The sequence below is a fragment of the Cotesia typhae genome, unplaced genomic scaffold (assembly GCF_013202065.1).
Source record: "Cotesia typhae breed Kobodo isofemale line unplaced genomic scaffold, CoteBio_Ctyphae contig_22, whole genome shotgun sequence".
In the NCBI taxonomy this organism is placed as follows: Eukaryota; Metazoa; Arthropoda; class Insecta; order Hymenoptera; family Braconidae; genus Cotesia; species Cotesia typhae.
Window position 1 is genome coordinate 6,601,898 of NW_027423728.1, and position 20,780 is coordinate 6,622,677.

General features: G+C 28.4%; 2 protein-coding genes across 2 annotated transcripts; one reads left to right on the forward strand and one right to left on the reverse strand.

Annotated features, from left to right (window-relative positions):
* Window positions 1–5,451: 5,451 nt before the first annotated feature.
* Hop (tyrosine-protein kinase hopscotch) lies at window positions 5,452–11,460 on the reverse strand. The gene is made up of 12 exons (XM_074260084.1): window positions 11,235–11,460; window positions 10,219–10,517; window positions 9,751–10,113; window positions 9,430–9,633; window positions 9,080–9,357; window positions 8,663–9,002; window positions 8,420–8,579; window positions 8,187–8,308; window positions 7,925–8,078; window positions 7,497–7,818; window positions 6,849–7,267; window positions 5,452–6,322 (listed from the first exon to the last, which is right to left on the reverse strand). The coding sequence occupies exons 1-12, from the start codon at window positions 11,334–11,336 to the stop codon at window positions 5,657–5,659; spliced, it is 3,429 nt and encodes a 1,142-aa protein (XP_074116185.1). The 5' UTR covers window positions 11,337–11,460; the 3' UTR covers window positions 5,452–5,656.
* Window positions 11,461–11,666: 206 nt separating this feature from the next.
* On the forward strand, window positions 11,667–20,300 carry LOC141538550 (F-box only protein 33). The gene is made up of 5 exons (XM_074260097.1): window positions 11,667–12,190; window positions 12,337–12,431; window positions 12,869–13,066; window positions 13,176–14,007; window positions 14,201–20,300. Exons 1-5 carry the CDS (start codon window positions 12,092–12,094, stop codon window positions 14,330–14,332), a joined length of 1,356 nt encoding a protein of 451 aa, XP_074116198.1. The 5' UTR covers window positions 11,667–12,091; the 3' UTR covers window positions 14,333–20,300.
* Window positions 20,301–20,780: the final 480 nt, after the last annotated feature.

Genomic DNA, 20,780 nt, shown 5'->3' on the forward strand with positions numbered 1-20,780 from the left:
ATTAATTTAATTAAAAAAGTTATTTGTTGTTTCAATCAACTTTCCAATCAATTAATATCATACTGATACAAAACTAATTTCTTTTGTATTTTCGCGTTGCGCCATTTTGTCGGTAAGAAATTTTTCTTCGTCATCTTAACTTTCGACCTTAAAAAGACAACTTATCATTTAATATTGCTGTTACACAAAATTGACTTAACTTAGAAAATTAAATTACATCTTTTCTCAAAAAATCCCTTCAAAATTTGATTTTTTTTACAACAGTTTATAGAATAAAACTTTTCTTTTATAAACTTTTAAGTTTTCTTTATAATAAAAAAATATTAACAAACTTTTTTAAAAAAATGCTTTGTAATTTCACGCTTTAGTTTTATTGGCGTAAACAATACTTTGAAAGCTCCTAGTTTCTGAGAAGAAATACTTGACTGTAAAATTTTCAATGCACCGATAGCTCAATTAGTTTATTTTTTATCAGACAGTTCATTTAACATTATAAATAAATATTATAATGCAAAAAAAATTGAAAATTAAATTTATTGCATTGAGGAATAATTAAAAATAGCTCATCAACCATTTACCGTGATATAAAATCTCATTGTGTACCTAAAAGCTCTAAAAAGTTTTAATTACAGACGGACCGCCGTGCAATTAGCAATTTAATCTTCAATTAATGCCCCGTTCTACGTGATCAAATATTTGACAAGTGCTGGCAAGTATACACTTTTAGTTATTTAAGTAAACGTGAATAAATCAAACAAAAGTTATTAAATTTTTAATGCCGCTTTAACTATCATATCATATGTGATAAAACACCAGATTTTTCAACCTCGGTAATGTTAATGACATTAATCTATTGTAACTTTTGGCAAACTATTGATTTACTAATCCATTAAGCTTTGAAATAAATGAATTATAATTAAAATTAAATTAATTCCAGCCGTATATCAGTTTTTGTTAAATGTAAAATTAACTATATTTGCTAAATATCTCGTGACTGCTTTTCCTTTGGTGAGAGCCAACCGCTGTCTGTCTCTACTCTGGTGGATCGTTCATTCTCTATCAACAACTCTGAAAAAAAAAAAAAAAACTCTTTTTTTATTGTTCCATCGACAAAGCATTTTTCATAAAAAAAAACTTCGTTCAAAAACTTGTTATAGATTTAGAGTTATCGAGAAATAAAGTTTCATGCAAAAAAAATTTTTCATTCACGGAAAAAAGTAAACTGTAATAAATAACAGTCGATTTATGATCATACAATTTATTTATGATAATAAGTAATGATTAACTGCTAAAAATTATCTTTTCAAACCGTAAAATCGTTTTTTTTAACCATTATTTTATGATATTTATTATTTAAATGCTACAATTTATTATTTACATGGAAGAAAATATTACTTAAAACAGTAAAATTCGCTATTTAAATGTCGAAAACTTTAAAGTATAACAATTAAGAATTTTCACTTTGATATTTACCATTTCGTACTTAAAAAATGATCACATGATATTTAAAAAATATAAAATACAGTTACTAAATTTTTTTATACAAGCAACGTCAATATTTACAAAGTAAAATGATAAATTTTAAACGCAACGCTAAAAATCAAATCAATATTAACTTATAAATTGCTTTTATAATTTACACTTTTTACATTGAGTTCTGTAATATTTGTTTTTACCACTCCGTTACCCGCTTTACTGTTTGAAACTATAAAAATTTTACAGTTTACTTTTTTCACTTGATAAGATTAAGATTTAATTATTTACCTTTAATCTTTATAACTTATAATTGACGATTGATTCGGCGGAAAATCACTAAATTTCTATCTAAACTATCATTGAGAATATTTTATTTCTGTATTACAGCATTACAAACTTTACCGAATTTAAATAAAGTACATATTAATAAAACACCCGCTTAATGGAAATCAGATTATACAGAACAATCTTTCAAAGGCATATGAATAAACAATTCTACTTATCTACAGATATTAAAAAAATAATTTTAAGCTTATTAATTTTCATGAATTTGAAGTTTGCGTCGGCTTAAATTTCCGACTCAAGTTATATTTAAATATTTTATATTTAACGTAAAATCTCTTACGTTAAATTGAAAATAACTAGATATATAAATCTATACTTCAAACAGCAGTTACTTGATGTATTTACAGTGAGTAAATAATTGAATCGCTAGTAAACATTTCCCGCAGAATTAATTATTTACTCCTCTTATTTGATATCGCAGAACTTTATATCCTTTTTCGCGGTTTACTTTATAAATAATGAAAAAAAAAAAAACCCCCGCAATAAAAATCTTACATACTTTAATCGTCGTTATATCTTTTACTTTACAAGTTAAGTTTCAAATAAATTTGATCTGTTTTTTTTTTTTTTTTATGTTATAAATTTAGAGATCCTTGAAATTTTAAATAAACAGTTGTGAACATAATGATTGTCTCGCATTTATATCTTCACGGGCTAATCTGTTGGTTTCCTTTTTGTACTTAATCATCTAAATTAAAACAAATCAAAACTTACAACTAACTTGCGTTAATTCAATTAACCGGCATTTTGTCGAATGCTTGTTTCTAACAAACAAGTTTACGTTATGTATTTACTTTAAATTTAATCCGAATTCGAACACGTTTGTAAAAATATTTACTGAATGTAAATTAACGCCATATTAGTAAACAGTAATATGAGAACCGCAACACAAACTTTTACAAACTACTAAATCAAATTTTCTTTACTATAAACTTGTAAAATTCCTTTTCTTTCTTTGATCGATAAATATGATCTTAAGGGGCACACCTAGTGTAACGGCCTAAAAAAAACGTGATTTTTGGGAATTTTTATTAAAAAAAATACTTTATCAATTATTTTAAAATTTTAAGAATATATTTATACATGTTTTAAGAATACATAATGAAATTTTTGTAGAAAAAAATTAAATATTTTTTAAGTTATCGTCGATCTCTAACGGCGCGAAAAAAAAAAGGTCCTTCACTGCTGCAGTGATTCCGGCCTTCTCCGTGGATGAAATCTAAAAAAAAAATATCTCGTTAAACTAGATAATATTGTCTGTACAATGACCTACGATAAAAAAAAAAATCAAAAATTGACAATATGGCGGCGTTTTAAAAAAATAGTCGAATTTTACCTAAAATTTTGGTCGTTTGTGGCCTGCGAAAATTCGATTTTTGATCAGATCAAAAAATCGATAGGTCATTGTACGGAGAACTATATATAGAACATGTAAAAAAAATTCGATAGTGATCGGATCATTTGTTTTTGAGTAATCACTGCAGCAAATTCGGAAAATGCTGTTTCGAGAAAAACGCGTTTAAAGATAAAATGATCGTTTCCACTGTTATAAGTGGTTTAAAATCATATTTACAGCTAATCTGCTATTCCAGGGCCATAAAATACACCTTCCTCTTCTTCGAAAAGGGCTTGTTCAGCTGAAGAAGCTTTTCTTCGAGATGATCGACCTTCTTTTGAAGAAGCCCTTTGGCGATAATCAGCGATTCGTATTCTCGTGTCGTCCTTAAGAGCCGCAAAATCTCTTGCTGCAGGTCCAACTATCACTCCCATTACATTGAATATCTTCAAAATTGACGAATAACCGTCATTAAATATTGCAGTTGCAAAATTATTTGACAATTCAATAGTTTTGAAGCCATTATGAAGATGCGTGGGTGAAAAGTGCCAAAGTAAACCGTTGTAGCTTTCATTGTTGTTTTGAGTATTGTTAATTTCTTAATAATGTTCTTTACACTTCGGCAACGTGTTCCCATTATTTTTTCACATGTAGATAGCATTCCAATTTAGCAACAGGAATATCATAAGGATTCAAATCTATAAGTCCTTTGTGGGTAGCGCTATCACCATCACCAATATAGCGGGTATATTTTACACCATATTTACTAATGGAACGACCAAACATGTCTTTTACACTATCCACTTCCATTTTTGAGGCAGATCCTTTATGATTGGCATCACATTCTTCATCGTGTAATGATAGCCATTCCTCATAATCTTCAGGTTCGCTATCTTTTTTTTTCTTCCAAAAACACAACTCTGACAATATGTAGATTTTACGCATGAATCAAGAATTTTCTTGCTGTATTTTCCTGCCAGCGTAACTACTCCAAAACGGGAAGTATGGCCACGTTTTTCCAGGTACCATCGCCGCTAACAGTCAAATTTGTCTCCGAATTTTCTTTCTTTAATGTAAGCTCTTTTTCTTCATTTATAGCTTGCTGCATACTGAGCTTACAAACAGTTTCGGCTGCAATCTGTAAATTCGTAAAACATCCCGCAAAAGTTTGGTCGTAAAATTTGCATGCTAAATCCATTAATCCACAGAAAAGATTTATCCCATTTATTCCGATGCCCAATAGACGCATCACAGCAACAATACGTTTATTTATTTCAAATGCGTTATTAATCATTGGTCCAGAATTAATATACGAATTGCCACATTCACAAATAATAGCAATTTTGAACCCTAGGCCTCTTGAACTTGCTTGATTGAAAGTAACTTTTTTTTGACAGGTTTTACACACCACTAAATTACTAATTGCACTAAAAACTGATAAAAATTGCAAAATACAATATCCATGAGATGGGTCAATCACAACATTATTGTCATTATTTTGTAATAGCTTTTCTGCGGACGTTCTGGTATTCGCAGTAGATTGCTCAAATGTAAATCTATTTCCGGTAAACTTGCGTTTTTTCGCAATTGATCGATGCTTAGGAACATTGTGAGTTTCTTTTTTATTTGAATATGAAGATTGATCACTCATTTTCAAGAAAATAGCACGTGTAAAATTATGATGCGCTCGATACAACGATCACAATGAGACTAAATGTGTCTGGCTCCGAAAATAATTTACGTGGCAGTAAACGAAAAATTTCTAGAAATTTGTAGAAATTATTATAATGATATATTTTTGTATACCTGAGAGCCAACAATAGAAACTGGAATCGTGTTATAGGGGCTGGAAGAGACAGTAGACTCTGAACAATACTTCAGGTACGTCTCGCAGCTAATGACACTCTAGCTGCCGAGCGGCTGCTCTTTAAAATGTTATAACTCAAAAACTATTTGATATATCGATTTGAAATTTTAATATGTTATTTTTAAAGGTGTAATCTACCGAAATATGAAAAAAAAAAAAAATCGACTTTTTCGAAATTTCACACTAGGTGTGCCCCTTAAATTCGTCATTGTAGAAAATTACAAATTTTCGGAAATATTTTTATCATAATTAATTTGTTAAAAAAATTTTTAAATCTGTAAGATGTCTGTTGATTTCAGTATCGTAAATCTAATTAAAATTAAAAAATTAACATTTTCTATAAATATTTACAAACATTTAAGGTTCGTTAAAAAAAAAAAAATTTATCCCCAAAATTGTTAATTAAAAAAAAAAAAAAAACTTCTTTTAATTGTATATAATTATAAATAGCTTTATCATTTTTTAAATCTTATAATACATGATTTGTAATTAATAACTAATAGCACAACAAATATCTTAAAAACAAGGATACAATTGATGAATTATTCACAGTTTTTATGATCACTAAAAGTAATTAAAAATAACTTAAACAGAGTGGTAAACAGAATATTTAAAAATGTCCTGTACTAGTATCAATACTGAGTAATTAAATCACGAATTTCATTACAAAGCATGGCAAAATCTGGTCTTAGGTGACTTTGCAGGTGCCAGCAAGGATACATAAGTTTTACGTAGACGATTTGTGGACAATTCTGAGGACACGGTAACCGTGTACCACGTTCCAACGCTGCTAACAATGCAGCACCACCTTCTTCTGCGCTATCTCCACCTTGTTGACCACCGACACCAGGAAGCATGGGGTCTTCTCCTAGCCCGAAAGTCTCGTACATCGTGACTCCAAAGGACCAAACATCAGATCTTGGAGAAAATTTGCCGTCTCGCAAGCTTTCGGGAGCGTACCATTTGATCGGGAGATCTCGATTAGTTTGTAGAATATAGTAATCATTGCTTCCTGTCACCTGAGCGAGACCAAAGTCGCTTATTTTTACAGTCGAGTCGTCAGATACCAGAATATTCCTAGCCGCTAAATCTCGGTGGACTATACTTTGGCGTCCGAGGTAATCCATTCCAGTAGAAATATTGAGTGCGATTTCAAGAAGTCGTTTGTGTGTCAGGTTTTCTCTATGAATTGCCAAGTAGCTCTGGAGAGATCCGTGCTTTACAAATTCCATAACGAGACAGACTTCTGGTTCTGATATTACACCGAGAATTTTAACGACATTCGGATGGTTCAGAGTCTGAAATTTATTTTTAAAAATATTAAACTATCGTTAAAATTATTAAACTTATATTTTCTATTCATATTTCTGATTGACGATTCGAAAAAGTCAGGTTTTTTTTTCAAATATCATCGGCATAACTCCGTAGTATTTTAAGTATTCTCTATAAGCTATGAAAAATTAAATTTAAATTGGAAGCGTAATTAATTAGTTATAACGTAAAAAAGATTAAAAACTCTACGGATTTATATATTATTCAAGAAGTCATAAAAATTTTTTATTACTAACTAAAAGCTTTGAAAGTAATATTTACGTCATTAAACTGGAGTATCAAATTACAAATGATTATCTCTTAAAAAAAAAGTTTCTCAATATTTTTTTATTACACCAAAAACTTGAACCTTTATAAAAAAAGATTAACTCAACGACGACGAGACAAAAAGATTAATTCTAAAGCCTATTATATACCAGTCAGATTTTTTAATGGATAAAAAAAGTAATTTAATTCTACTGATAATAAAAATAAATAATTGAATAACTTCACCTTCATAATAGAAATTTCCCTCTCAAAATCTCGTAAATCAGCCTCAACAGCTCGAGTTTTCAATTTCTTAACAGCCACTAGCTGAGGCTCAATGTCCTTGGCGTTGTCTCGCTCAAGAATACCTCGAAAAACTTCACCGTAAAATCCTTGCCCGATTTTACCTTGTAGAATAACATTGCAGTCAGCATCCAGCTCGAAAATTCCTTGCATTTGTCCAAGAGGACCACCATTGTGACCACTACTTTCATTTAAACTGTTAACTAAGTCAACAGTAGCATCACGTAGACAACTGAATCCCAGATTATCGCCAGCCCCTCCGTCTCCAATACCTTCAACGCCTGCGAGTCGTCCTAAGTATAGCGACAATTCTTCTTCAGCATCGTTGTCAGTGTCGTTGAATTGAATCAATTTCGCTGCGCCTTTGAAATTTACACAATTTTTTATTATTACATGGAAAAAATTTTTTTTAATTTCTAAATGTCAATTTTTTTTTCTTATTTTTTTTTTTTTTTGCCATAATTTATTTTTTTAAAAATTTCTAAAAATTATTAAATATCTACTAAGTTAATTTTCACATGATCATTTGTGGCACTTTTTTCCGTGTAAAAAATTCCCTGAAAATATTTAGAAAAACAAGAAGATACTCACTGTCATCAGGATCATCCCAAGGAAGACTAGTGCGATCGGTAAAGATACTACTTGCTCGTGACTCACAGTCAGATAATGAATTGTCAATTATTTCACTCTCGTCAGTAAGCTCACGATCGCTAAATGACTTAGGGAAAACAGTAGCATAGGCATGGTTCCGTCGTGAGTGATAAATTTGATACAATATCTGATGTATATCTCGCATAATAGCTTGCGGCTGCTTTCTTGGTCGGCTTAGATCACCCCAACACTCGGTCATCAACTTATAAACCTCCGCTGGACAGCCTGCGGGTATCGGTAGTCGCTTTCCACTCAAATAAAACTTTAAAATAAAATATTTCAATTACAATCAATATTGAAATAAATAAAATAAAAATTATAGTATTAATATATTGACTACTAGATTGTCTATAGTGTTTATTAAATACCCTTTTAATGGAATCGATGTCACGGTTGACGGGAAGTACTGCGCCGCGGGAAAAAATTTGCCATAAAGTTGTTCCTAATGCCCAGACGTCGGCTCGAGTGCTTCGACGGGATTCTTCAGGATTATCATAAATTTCTGGAGGCAACCAGTGAATGCTATAAAAAATTCAATTAAAAAATAAAATGTGATGGATTTTTTGTAATTTCCAATTCTTAATTCTAAATTCTAAATTACGCTTGTGAGTTATTTCTTCATTTACTTACTCGGATTGTGTATAAAAGAATAAACCTGGGTTTGCTAGTTTAATAATAAAACTAGTGTCACTATGAACGTGAACTAATAATTTTCGACATCGAATGTTTCCATGAACGAATCCATTTTCTTCCTGTAAAATAATAAATTTAAACTTTGAGCATGTTTCAAATAAAAATATCTAATATTTGTTTTAAATATAGATTCAATCTTTTAAAATAATATTTTAGAGAAAATCAATTACCAAGTGCCACAAAGCATTGGCTAAACATGCTGAGGCTTCAACCATATCAACCGTTTTTATACTTTGGGCTGATTTACTCTGAAGATAGACATCAAGAGGGCCCAATTTTATCAATTCCATCAACATTCCCACCGTCGGTGAAACTGTTAAGCCATATAATCTAATAAAAAATTAATATATGTTATTAATTATTATTATTATCATACTTTCAGTCTAAAATAAATGAAAAAAATAAAAATTTACCTAACAAGTGCGCTGGATCGTAGTTGGCCCCATTTACCAGCTAGCTCGAAGAATTCTCTAGCGTACCTTGACTTTTCATCTCTCAATACTTTTATAGCAGCTTCTAACTTCTTTCCTTTGGTTACTCTCCACATGGCACGATAAACACTCGTAAATGATCCTTGCCCGATAGTAACTTTCTTAGAATTTTTCTCGGGAAAAGGATTTGCTTTGTATATTTGCAATTGATGAGATGGAATGACACGGGGTTCACCCTCTAATAACGCTGTAATTATTTCTTCATCTGCAGCAACGTCATGGCACACCTCTGTCATTGCGCAGATCAACAACGGAGACTTATCTGTTAAATTTATTTTTTTTTTTAAGTCATAAAAATGTTTATAGAAAAAATAAAATAAAATATAAAAAAATATTTACCATATTCTGATGGAGGTAAACATTCCGATAAATACAAAGTTTGCTCAGAATCATTAAACGAAGATACTATATGTGTAATAGATTTATATGTCTGTACAGATTCTGAAATAATGAACGATTCTGGGCTTAATTGCTCGATTTTATAAGTACGAGGTTTATGGTCTTTCCCACAAGAGTCGAGCCAGAAGACATTGTACTTTTTTTCACATTCACGCAGTATATATGTTCCTGATTTATTTGAGCGTTTTTCTTTGAGTTTTGCATAAGAAAATTCACCTCTGGATTATAAAAATTCCATTTAATAAAATATTAAACACTAGAAGCGCCGAATAAAAAAAAATTGTACAAACCCAACGGGACCGTGACACTTCATCTTATGTAATTTTTCTAAACTAGGAGTGATAATATCTCTACATAAATTAAATGTCCATTTTACAGCCAACCTATAATACCCGTCTAACGCCGATACAAACGACATCAACAAAGCATTAGTTGAAAATTTCAGGTACGATGGAATTCCACTTTTCCTCGATACTTCGACAGTATTGTCTTGCCTGAAATAACAATATAAATTTATTATAATAATTAGCAGCATTGCAGTGACTTGTGAACTATAAAAAAATAAAATTTTGCTTTATTAAAAAAAATAATTAAAATGTGACAAGAAATACCCAATAGAAATTGAGCAGAGATCTTCAATAGCGCAGAGGGTAGCCCACTGGTTATGGGCATCCAGCTCATAATACATAACTTCGGATGGATTCACCCTGAGTAGGATCCGTGATGCCGGATCCGGTAAATTTTTATCCATCAAAGCTTTGTACTCCTCATAAGGATAATTAGGCGCCATTACCTCAAATTGATTTAAATACTGCTCTTTAACATAGGCTGCGTCGTGCCCTGATATCCTTGCCAGCGCATTGTGAATCGGTTTTTTTATAAAAAAAGAGTGTCTCTTTATGCACTCCTTCGGGATATATTTTTTGTAGTCTGCTTCTACCACTTCACGAGGTATTTGTTTTTCTACTATAACTCTGGAATTATAAATATATTTTTATTATTATTTGGATAACTCAATTTTTTGGTTTTTTATTACTATTTTAATTAATGTAAAATCATAGATAATAAAATATAATTACCTATACATATCACTAACACCCAAACCAATCAACTCACGTTTGTGTTTCTCATAGACAATATCTGCTACCTTATTTTCTAACACATCGCATCTCACTTGATGAAAATAATAATTGTAAGCATTTGAGTCTATTAATTTCAGTCTTTTGAGAGATGAAGGCTTGAAGCGTAATCTAAACTCAAACTTATTTTTTTCATGAATTTCTAATTTGTGTCCCGCAGGAATCCACAACTTGTTTGATTTGCCTCTCAAGGCAAATAAGTGTCTCGCTAGGGGTCCAATCTCTAATTGCTTGCAAATCTGGAGAAAAAATTAAATAATTAAATCTTTATACTATTTAAATCAATAAAACTCAAGTAATTATTGAAAACAATGAGGACTGTTGATAAAAATCATCAAATTATTTTTATCAAGATCCATTTTTCTGACGAGTTTGACAGTTCTATTTAACTTTTGTAATTATATTTATCAGCTGTCATCTCGGGTTTCATATCGGATCTTGACGGCAGTCGTTAAATAAAAAAAAAAAAAATAAAATAAAATAAAATAAAAAAATAATTATTTTCTTAAAGTAAACAATCGGTTTGGTTTTTTCAAGCTTAAAGATTAAAAAGAATGATTGAAAATACTTGGAAAAAATTTTAAACACTGTCTTAATTATAATGATACTGAAGTTAGCGGTCAGCTGTCAATTTAAAAAATTTTTTTAACAAATTAATTATGGCAAAAAAAAATTTATAAAAAAGTTGACATTTAGAAATTTTAAAAAACTACAAATGCAATTTTTTAAAAATAATTTTTTGGAAGAAATTTATTGGTTAAAAAATTTTTTAAAAATGATCAAATATCTGTTAAATTAATTTTGATTAATTTTCCCATGTGAAACTTTTTAATAATTAAATTGCTATAATAATTCTAAAAAAAATTTTTTTAATCCGTCAACTTCAGTGTTATTAATTATAAATGAATTAATATTAGTAAGTGAATATTTATTTAATTATTTAATATATTTATTACCGCAATACAAATATCTTCGAAAGTCCATTCAGCAAGATACGGAACATTAATAAATTTAATTTCTGTCGCCAAATAAATAGTTACTGATCTCTCTTCTTCCATTTCAAATTCAGAATGCTTATAATTTAAATAACCAAATTAATCTCAATAATTTACTCTGATCAGCTGAATTAATCAACAATTTATTGTCACATTGTCAGAGAATTTAACTAAACATGCAATAAAATAATACAAGGTTATGTCCTTACTGTTATTGTAAATTACAAGTCCAAACAAACATATTAAAAAATGCCAGCTGTACTGACACCCAGTAAAACAAATAAAACCTAACCTGCAATACCAACCTAAAAATTTCTGCCTTACCAACTTAAATTTACATGTTGTGTGTCCTTTTGACATTTCACGATTTCACGGCACTGTTGTCGGTTGTCAGCCAGTGGCCAGTGGTCGTTTTGTCATTGTGTGTTCTGTGTTGTCCCCGGAGGCTCGTGTGTCTCTCGTACTTGTAGGATGATCATATATTTATCTGGTATCTAGTGTCAAATCTGGCTGTAAAAAATATAATAAATTAAGACATCGTATCGGGACACTGACTAGTAGAGTAGAAAAATATATAAAGAGAACAAATCAATTATATTGTTTATATTTATTTAAATATTGACGTAATAATAAAAGCATAAACTGACAGCAGACAGAGTAAGAGAGCAATATAAAGCAACACGAATGAGTGAGCTCGAAGAAAGTATCGTTTGAAGAAATTTGCATTAACCATTGGACTTGACCTCGGTACAGCCATTTATTCAGCTCTCTAAATATCAATAGACGTGTAAATAAACATAAATAAATAGCTATTAACAATGGATCAGCAGGACGGGTACTGGGGAACGCTGCCCAGTGTAATTATGCTGGAAATATTTTCGTACCTTGAGCATAAAGATCGAATAAATGCCTCCATGGTAAGTGTCAAGATACCAGCTGCTTGTTATTTTATTACGTTTCGTCATACACTTTCTCTATATCAAAACAAACATATAGCTTATCATTTACGTAGTTATTTGCATACATTCATTTTTTTTTTTTTTTTTTTTTTTTTTACATTCAGGTTTGTAAGAATTGGAGACAAGCGCTTTTCCATCCTGCTTTCTGGAAAGACATTACCTTCGTTTTAGATGATACCAAAAATTCATTGTGGTCAAGGTAAATTTTATTTTATTTATTTTTATAATATAAACACTTTTTTTTGCAATTGTTTATTTTTTTTTTCATCACCATTGTTTTATGATGTAATATCTTGAAATTAAAATTAACCAACGTTCAACAATTTTTGATTTTTTTTTTTTTTTATTAATTTTTTTTTAATAATTTTTTCAATAAAAATTGATTAAAATTTAATTATAATACTGGTATTAATTCAAATTTGTCTAAATAACATTTTTATTAATTTTGTACAAAATCTTAAAATTATCAGCTGTCACTTAAAAAAAAGTTTTTTTTTTTCTTTTATTTGTATATAATTTAAAATTTTACATTATGTTTTTATTTTAAAACTTATGTCTTAAAAATTTTTTCACATGATTTCCTTTTTAATTAGCAAACTATTATATTTTATTTAAAAGATAAATTACAAATTCCAGTCATCTAGCAGATTGTTTTGGTTTGAGTGTACAAAATGCGACAGTAAGATGTCAAATTCCTCACTGCAGTTTTGAGCTGGAAAAATTACTTAGAAATTTATGCGAAAATAGAAATTTAAGACGGCTTATCGTTGAACCATCAACCTCAACATTCGAATGGTCATTTACAAGTTATGATGATATGGAAGCATTAGAGACGTAAGATAATTTATTTATCTACTTTTATTAAGGGGTTGCATTCAATAATCATTTATCTTGTTAACTGTAATGTTATTAATTGTAATTTTTATTTTTTTTTTATCAATAGGTGGACAGAATCACTATACCTATCAATATTAAAAATAATAGAAACGTCAAAACGTCTGGAAGCTTTGACACTAGGTTGCGTTGAAGAATTAGTACTAAATGCTGGAGAAATCTTGGAGGTCCTAGGTTATTATCACGGAAAACATTTAACTCATCTAGGATTGGCCTCAGTGAAAGAAGATCCAGAGAACTACCAGTTTGTGGGATTAAACAGTATTACCTTCCAGCAATTTATAACCCTCACTATCCTAACACTAGACTACGACTGTCTAAATGACACAATGTTAGAATCGTTGACCAGCGGAACGCTAGAACGGCTGGTTGTCCACGTACACGATTGGAAAGAAAACTACCACGGTACATCAGATCATGCTTGGGAATTGTTTACTCAAAAAAATCCTCGCTGCGAGTTGAGATTGAATTTACTGCACGCCTACACAGGCGTAACCGTTCTAGATCGCGAAATACTCAAACCTAAAATGCCGCTCACTCACTTCAAGGCTCTGTTCTGTGAATACGTTAATCTAGGAGCTCTTTACCGAATGGCTTCATACTATAGTGCAACTCTCAAGTCTCTCATGTGGATTGATTCTGCAGATAATAATGAATCGATACCGCCAACTGATGGAAATCCTGATCCTGATGGCTTAGTTATGTTAGCATGGCGTTGTATTAATCTCAAAGAGCTAGTTTTCATCGGGCACAAATATTACCATACTAATCTGCTCGCTATTGCTCGATTAAGAGGACATAATTTGCAAAGATTTGAATTTGCTGAACATGACATTCAAGAAGACTATATGTCTAATTATAAATACAAAGAAGTTCAATCCGTAAGTATTATACTTTTATTTTTATAAAATTACAATAGACTAAAGACTTTAATTATTAAATTTGCTCTAACTTAAGTATCGGTAGTTAATATAATTGATTTATTTAAAAAACTTTAAAAAAAGGTAGTCGTAAATGGCATCTAAATTTATTCCATCATCTTATTATTTTTTATTTTGTTTATAAATAAAACAGGAAATCAATAGTATACTTGGTGATAATTGGAAAACATTCTCAGCCTCAGAATTGATGCCAGTACTGATAGACGCAATCGCAGGTGACAGCAGGGATGTAATAATGCCGTTGGTACTCAACGATGCAAAGTAATTTATCTGAAAAAAATCACAATCATAACCATAACTATTACTATAACTATAACTATTACCATTACCATTATCATTATCATTACCATAACCATAAAGAAAAAAAGAAAGACCATAACCAGTAAAACCATCATACCATCCACGACAACAAAACAACTATTCGTACTATCATTTAGAGAACGTTGAAGAATGCCTGATAAAAATAATAAAAAATACGTTCCTTTATTATTTATACTATATGCATTTAAGAACGATTGCCAATTGAAACGACAGCCAGTTATTAACAAACAAGAGATCTATAAATTAAAGTAACTTGAAACGTTTTTTGTTTTTAAAAGTTGAGAAATATTGTGATCAGGGCTTGAATTCCATTTAACTCAACTATTAAAAGATAAAAAAAAAGACGTGACACTATGAACTCTGATAGTCCTAGTAATATGACTCTGACTAATAAATGGTCATCAAAAATTACTCACGCAAATAAAAAAGATACATTGTTATATTATATACATTAGATGAAAAATATAAGAATGAGAGAGTTAACAAAAGAAACATAATTCCGGGGATCTTCCAATGGAAAAAATTAAAAAAAAAAATTACATAAGAAAGATGAAAATACAAAGCGATTCCAGAAAATAACTAGCGATATTACGTATTATTGTTTTTCAACTACGCTGGAAATTAGATTAGTAACAGAGGATTAAGTAACTGCTCCGTAGAATATGTCTAATTAATAACGAAGCCTAAATAAATTCAGGCAAGTACTAGATCTATATAATAACATGATAAGTCGTTTAGTACGCGATAAAAATACAGCGAACCGAGGTTATTTTTAATACGACAACCAATCGGGCGCATATCTTTTTAAAAAAATATAAACAAACGCCTCTTTATCAAGAGGTGTTAATACTCTCTTTGTGTTAAATCTTGAGAGTTAAGTGTAACTATTACTACTCTTTATCGCGACGCGGTTACGGTAAATATTGTGCCGTCAATGCCATTGCGAACATCTATTTTTCAACTAGGCGGATTAGTTTGTTAGTCGTAAGAGGATATATTTCAGCGCACATGCATACATATGTTACATCAATATATTAAGAACTTTAATTATTTAAATTTTTTTTTTAAAGATTAATATTTTAAATTTAAGTAATATTTTTTTATAAAATTTTATTTTTTGCTATTGATTATCGAGCTTCGTAATTACAATTCAATATCTTTAAAATAATTGTGAATAATATTATAGAAGAAAAAAAAAAAATATTTTTTAGGCAATTATCTAAAACTGTTGTGAAAAAATGAGTAATTTTTTAAAAGATATTGAATTGAAATTTAAAATAAATAATAGCACTCAAAATTATTTTATTAAACACGGGTTGACTGATGCTCTAATCCCAGCAATTTTTAAATTTATTTATATTGAATTGTTGTTATTTACGTTAGTTTGTTTTTAAAAAGTGTATTGTTAAAGATGCGTAGCATTATTATTAAAAAAAAAAAAAAAAAATGTAACATGTATGCTTGTCGTCAATAATGCCAAAAAATATTTAAAATCGTGTGAATATTGCGTGGAAAGTATAAACAAATAACTAAAAATAAAACTAATCAAGAAAATAACTGTTAAGTGAAACAAAAACAAAACAGGACGGGCCTTAATATGTACCTGAGTCGTTTGATTTTAATAACAAACGATTAATATTCGTGAGAATGTTGAAAAAAAAAAAAAAAATAAATAAATAAATAAAAAATAAAAACAAATAAATAAACAAAAATATCCATGCCCGCGGCCCCGAGCAATTAAAAATATAATTGGTTTATTAGATAGAAATGAAAAAATAAAAATGATTAATTGAGCGATAAGATGAATTAACAACTATTGCAAACACAATTGATTAATTAACTATTGTAATATCTTTGTTTGTTTTATTTTGTTTATTATTTTCTTTTATATCACTTTACGCCTGAATTTGTTTTTCTAAACAGTCTATTAATCCTGTACTGCAATGTGAAGAATAAAGTGAAATTGCGAGAGCGAGAGAGAATGAACGAGCGAGAGAAAGTAAGAACATACACAACAACTAAAAGTTGAAATAAATCTAATAATAATATTGATATTGCTAATGATATGATGAATAATTATCAGTGCGTATAGTGAAAATAAATTAAAAAAAGTAAAACAAATAAACAAGTACCGCGTGATCGTCTTCTTGAGGCAAGGGACCTCTTTGTACAAAGCTAAGTAGAGAAAAGAACACGTAGCTATTCAGTGTGGGCACAATGCAAGATTAGATGAAAAATCAATTATACAAACTAGTGAAGATAAATATTAAAATGCGATTTAATAACAAACGATTTATAAGACTGAGCTTGCCAAAAGCGTTTACGCAATTATAGAGCTGAATAGGCCACGTGTAAAAGACTCACATTTATAACTTATTGTTTTATATATATTTATATATATATTTTTTTTTATTTCGATTGTTAAAGCTCCCAATCGGTTTGAGGATTATAACAACTTTTATGTATACGGATTGACAATAAGAATCTTAAATGAGAGTCCAGTTATATTTGAAGACGACACGTATGAAATAGTTTAGATCTGAAGAAGCCCTGAGCTCACTCGAAGTCATTTTAAAATATCCCCAGAATAATTCTAAACGATATAACTTGGCATTTTTTAAACTTTTCACTTTAAAAAATTGAAAATTTTCAACAAAAATATTTTATTATTTCTTCATTTTAATATTTTTCATGTTTGTTGTTCTTGTACAATATTTTTTTAGGTTGGTAGTTTCAAAATTCCCGGGGAATCCCCGAATTTAAATTTGTAAGATCTAACCTATTTTTAATTGATCATAAGATTGAAAATTTTCAAAAAAAGAGAAAAGTAATTATTTTAAAAAATAAATACTAATCAAAAAAAAATATATTTTACAATAATAAAATTAAAAAATGCCAATATGCTATTGATAGAATGAATAAGTGATAAAAAAAAAAAAAAAAACAAATCTATGTTAACTGTTAAGAGCCACCTGCCAGGAATCAAAATAACTGTAAAATATCAAACGAAAGAATAGCAAAATAAATACTAATTAAAGAAAAAAAAAATAACACAAATAAATTGTTAAGATCTATTTTTTAAAAAGCGATCGTATATGTATATTTTTTACTAAGGCAGGCCTTAGTAATGATTGTGGTTCCATGTTTATAAAAGGATGAATATTATCAATTATCATTAAAAATAAATGTAAACTGTAAGGAGCCAGGATAGTAATATCTGTGATTAACAACTATTTGTCGGCATAGAGAGACTAAAAATTTGGGGACTTGTTTGTTGGTGTATATTAAACGACTAATGATGTAGTAAAACAATTATTATTAAATAATAAATAATGTAATATGCGTATATATTGTTATACGTTATATTATTATTAATATAACGAGTGAGCTGTAGCTGTCATACGGTATAGGGCGAGTAAATGAAACATCTGTGATAAAAAATATTAAGCAAAATAATAACAATTCTTAGAAAGATGTACGAAAGAAGTGTACGAGAGAGTAAGAAGAAGGCTGTTTTTATCTGTGCATTAAGCCAGTTAAATTGACAAGTGTGAGATCGCTAGAAATTATTATTTAAAAAATACTAAATCCAATTATCACTTGTAATAATAGCCAAGTTATTTATTTTATAATAAATTTAGCGATCGTCTCGCTCATGTATAAATAAGTAATTACCTGTAACATTTTATTCACAATCTATGCGTACGTATTAGAGAAAAAATATTTAAAACATATTATATATATTATATAAATTAATAATTAAAAGGAACTTCGACAAAAGTCAAGCTATAAAAGCGATCAATTTTTGTTATTATCAAAGGCTGTCATTCCAGTGTACTCATTTTTTTATCAACTTCATATAATTTTTTTTTTTTTTTTTAAATAATATATATTCATTTATATATTATTTATCAATTATATGAGCTTCATTCCATAATGAGTTTAACATTCTGGTAGACTTCGCTTATTTTTGTGGAACATCTGTAAAGAGTACTACAACAACAGTATTAAAAGTTCCTTGTAATTATTGTTAATGGATAAAAAAAAAAAAAAATTATTTGAATATATTGAGGCCAGATAATGTTTCATCAAATTTATATTTTAGAAGGTTCTTTTGCTGTCTATTTTTAAAAAATTACTTTTGATCGGATAAAGTATGTGGTTAACAAAATAAAAACACTTTTTAAAATTTAAGTTAATTTTTTTTTACTGATACAAATATTCAAGTTATTAAAAATTTGATGATAAAAATTATTAGAAAAATATTTATAATTAAAAAAAAAATCTTTAATTTTGAATTTTAATTAAATTTTCCGCAGCAATGGGACCTTCATAATAAAAGCTTTAAATATGTTAAAAAAAATAAATTTTTTTGAGCTTAAAAAAAATTTTATTTGAGACTTATTTCTATGAGAAAATGAATAAAATTGATAAAATCTAATAATATAAAAAAAAATATATATATATATATTGTAAAGATATAAAAAATATCAATGAAACATTTAACGTCGTGACTCGATAATAAAGTGTAATAATATTAAGAGCGCTATTGAGTGAGATAAGAATGCATACACGATAATTAATTATGCTCTAGTGGGTTTTATTTGCCTTTTTAAAAGGAATTATTTTAAATTAAAAAAAAAAAAAAAAAACTCATGATTAACAATTTTTATAACCACAATATTTAGATCATTCCATAAAACTGGAGGATCTATTGTGAGTTAAATATTTTCAAAAAAAAAAAAAGTTTTAAAAATACATCTATAATTTTAGAGCGGAAAACGACGTCGTTTTATTTAAAACAACGCACACTATTAGTTTGAATCAATAAATATATAAAAATAAATAATTTATAAATATACCCGTCGTTTTCTCGCTCTAATATTTACACTAGAATTATGAAAGTAGAAAAATGATTATAGGTCGCTAATTATTATGAGGATTTAAATACACGCACAATAATTACGTGCTGATTGATAAAATGTCTGACATAAAAAAACTTTGTTTTTATTTTATTAATTGTTATTGTAAAATATTATAAACTTTATATTGTTTTATTTTTATCTATTATAGTTTTAATTAAAAATTTTTGTCAGATAAAAAAATATTTATAACTTCTTTTCCTTCTTCTTTATTACTTTTTTTTTTTTTTGTATTCTCATAAATTGTGCGACGGTTAGTTAATTAGGTATGAAAAAATAATAATTAAAAGAAAATAAAGACCACGATCTGCAGGCGGACCGCGGTGTTAAGCACCTGCACAATCGCAACAATTAAAAATGTATCGACCATCCGAGATGAAACGAAAACTCGGACAAAAGTATTATATTAACTAATCTACAATCAGTTGAATGTTTAATGCGAGTTTGAAATTAAAAAAAATTTTATTAATTAAAATCATTAATAATAATAACAACAAAAATAAATCATAATAATTAAATGATTGTTCTCCGCGCTGCTGTATTTAAATATCACTATTGTAATTAATAATAGGTATATATTATTATATAAATTTCTTACATTGTTTTGTCAATTGTTTACAAGTATAAATTAAACTGTGCGATACTATGTTAAAACTATGTTCTTCTTTTAAAATAAGTGATTGAAAATATTCAAATTCAATTCAAAATACAATCAATATTGTCGCTGTTTGTTAAATTGTTCGTGTCTTGATATCTGTACCGAGATTGGGAATAATTATTATGTAAAATTAATAAATTCGGCTTATCAATTATTAACAGAATTTATGAAGATTATTAAAAATTTATGTTCAATGAATAAAATTAATTATTGGAAGCATACAGTCGCCGAGTATTGATTTTACATAATTTTTATATTACTACTCGATCAATACACCATGTATTTAATCATTTAAAACAAATTCAAATAAAGGAATTATTTGTGTGCGGTAATTTATTTTATTTCAATTAGAACTCTCATTAATTTTTAATTTAATTTATGATGCTTGTTTAGTTTTACGACTTACTGAATATTTTAACCAATAAGAATCAATACCTGCAATTTTTTTTTAAATCACATTTTTTGTGACAAGTCTATTTTTTTAATAATTTTTTTTTTTTGCTATAATTTATTTGTTAAAAAAAAATTAAAACAATTATGAAGTGACAGCTAATTTTAATGAAAATTAATTTAGCAGATATTTAATAATTTTAAGAATTTTTTTAACAAATAAAATATGGCAAAAAAAAATTTTTAAAAATAAAAAATGCAATTTTTTTAAAATAATTTTTTGGATTAAATTTTTTTCGTTGAGTAAAATTAAAAAAATTTGAAATTTAGCGGTAAAATGAAACACAAGTAGCGCCAATATTCGAATGATCACCGGGAGCTTCCGTTTAACTTCCGTTGGTCAGCAGGTCAACCACGGGGGT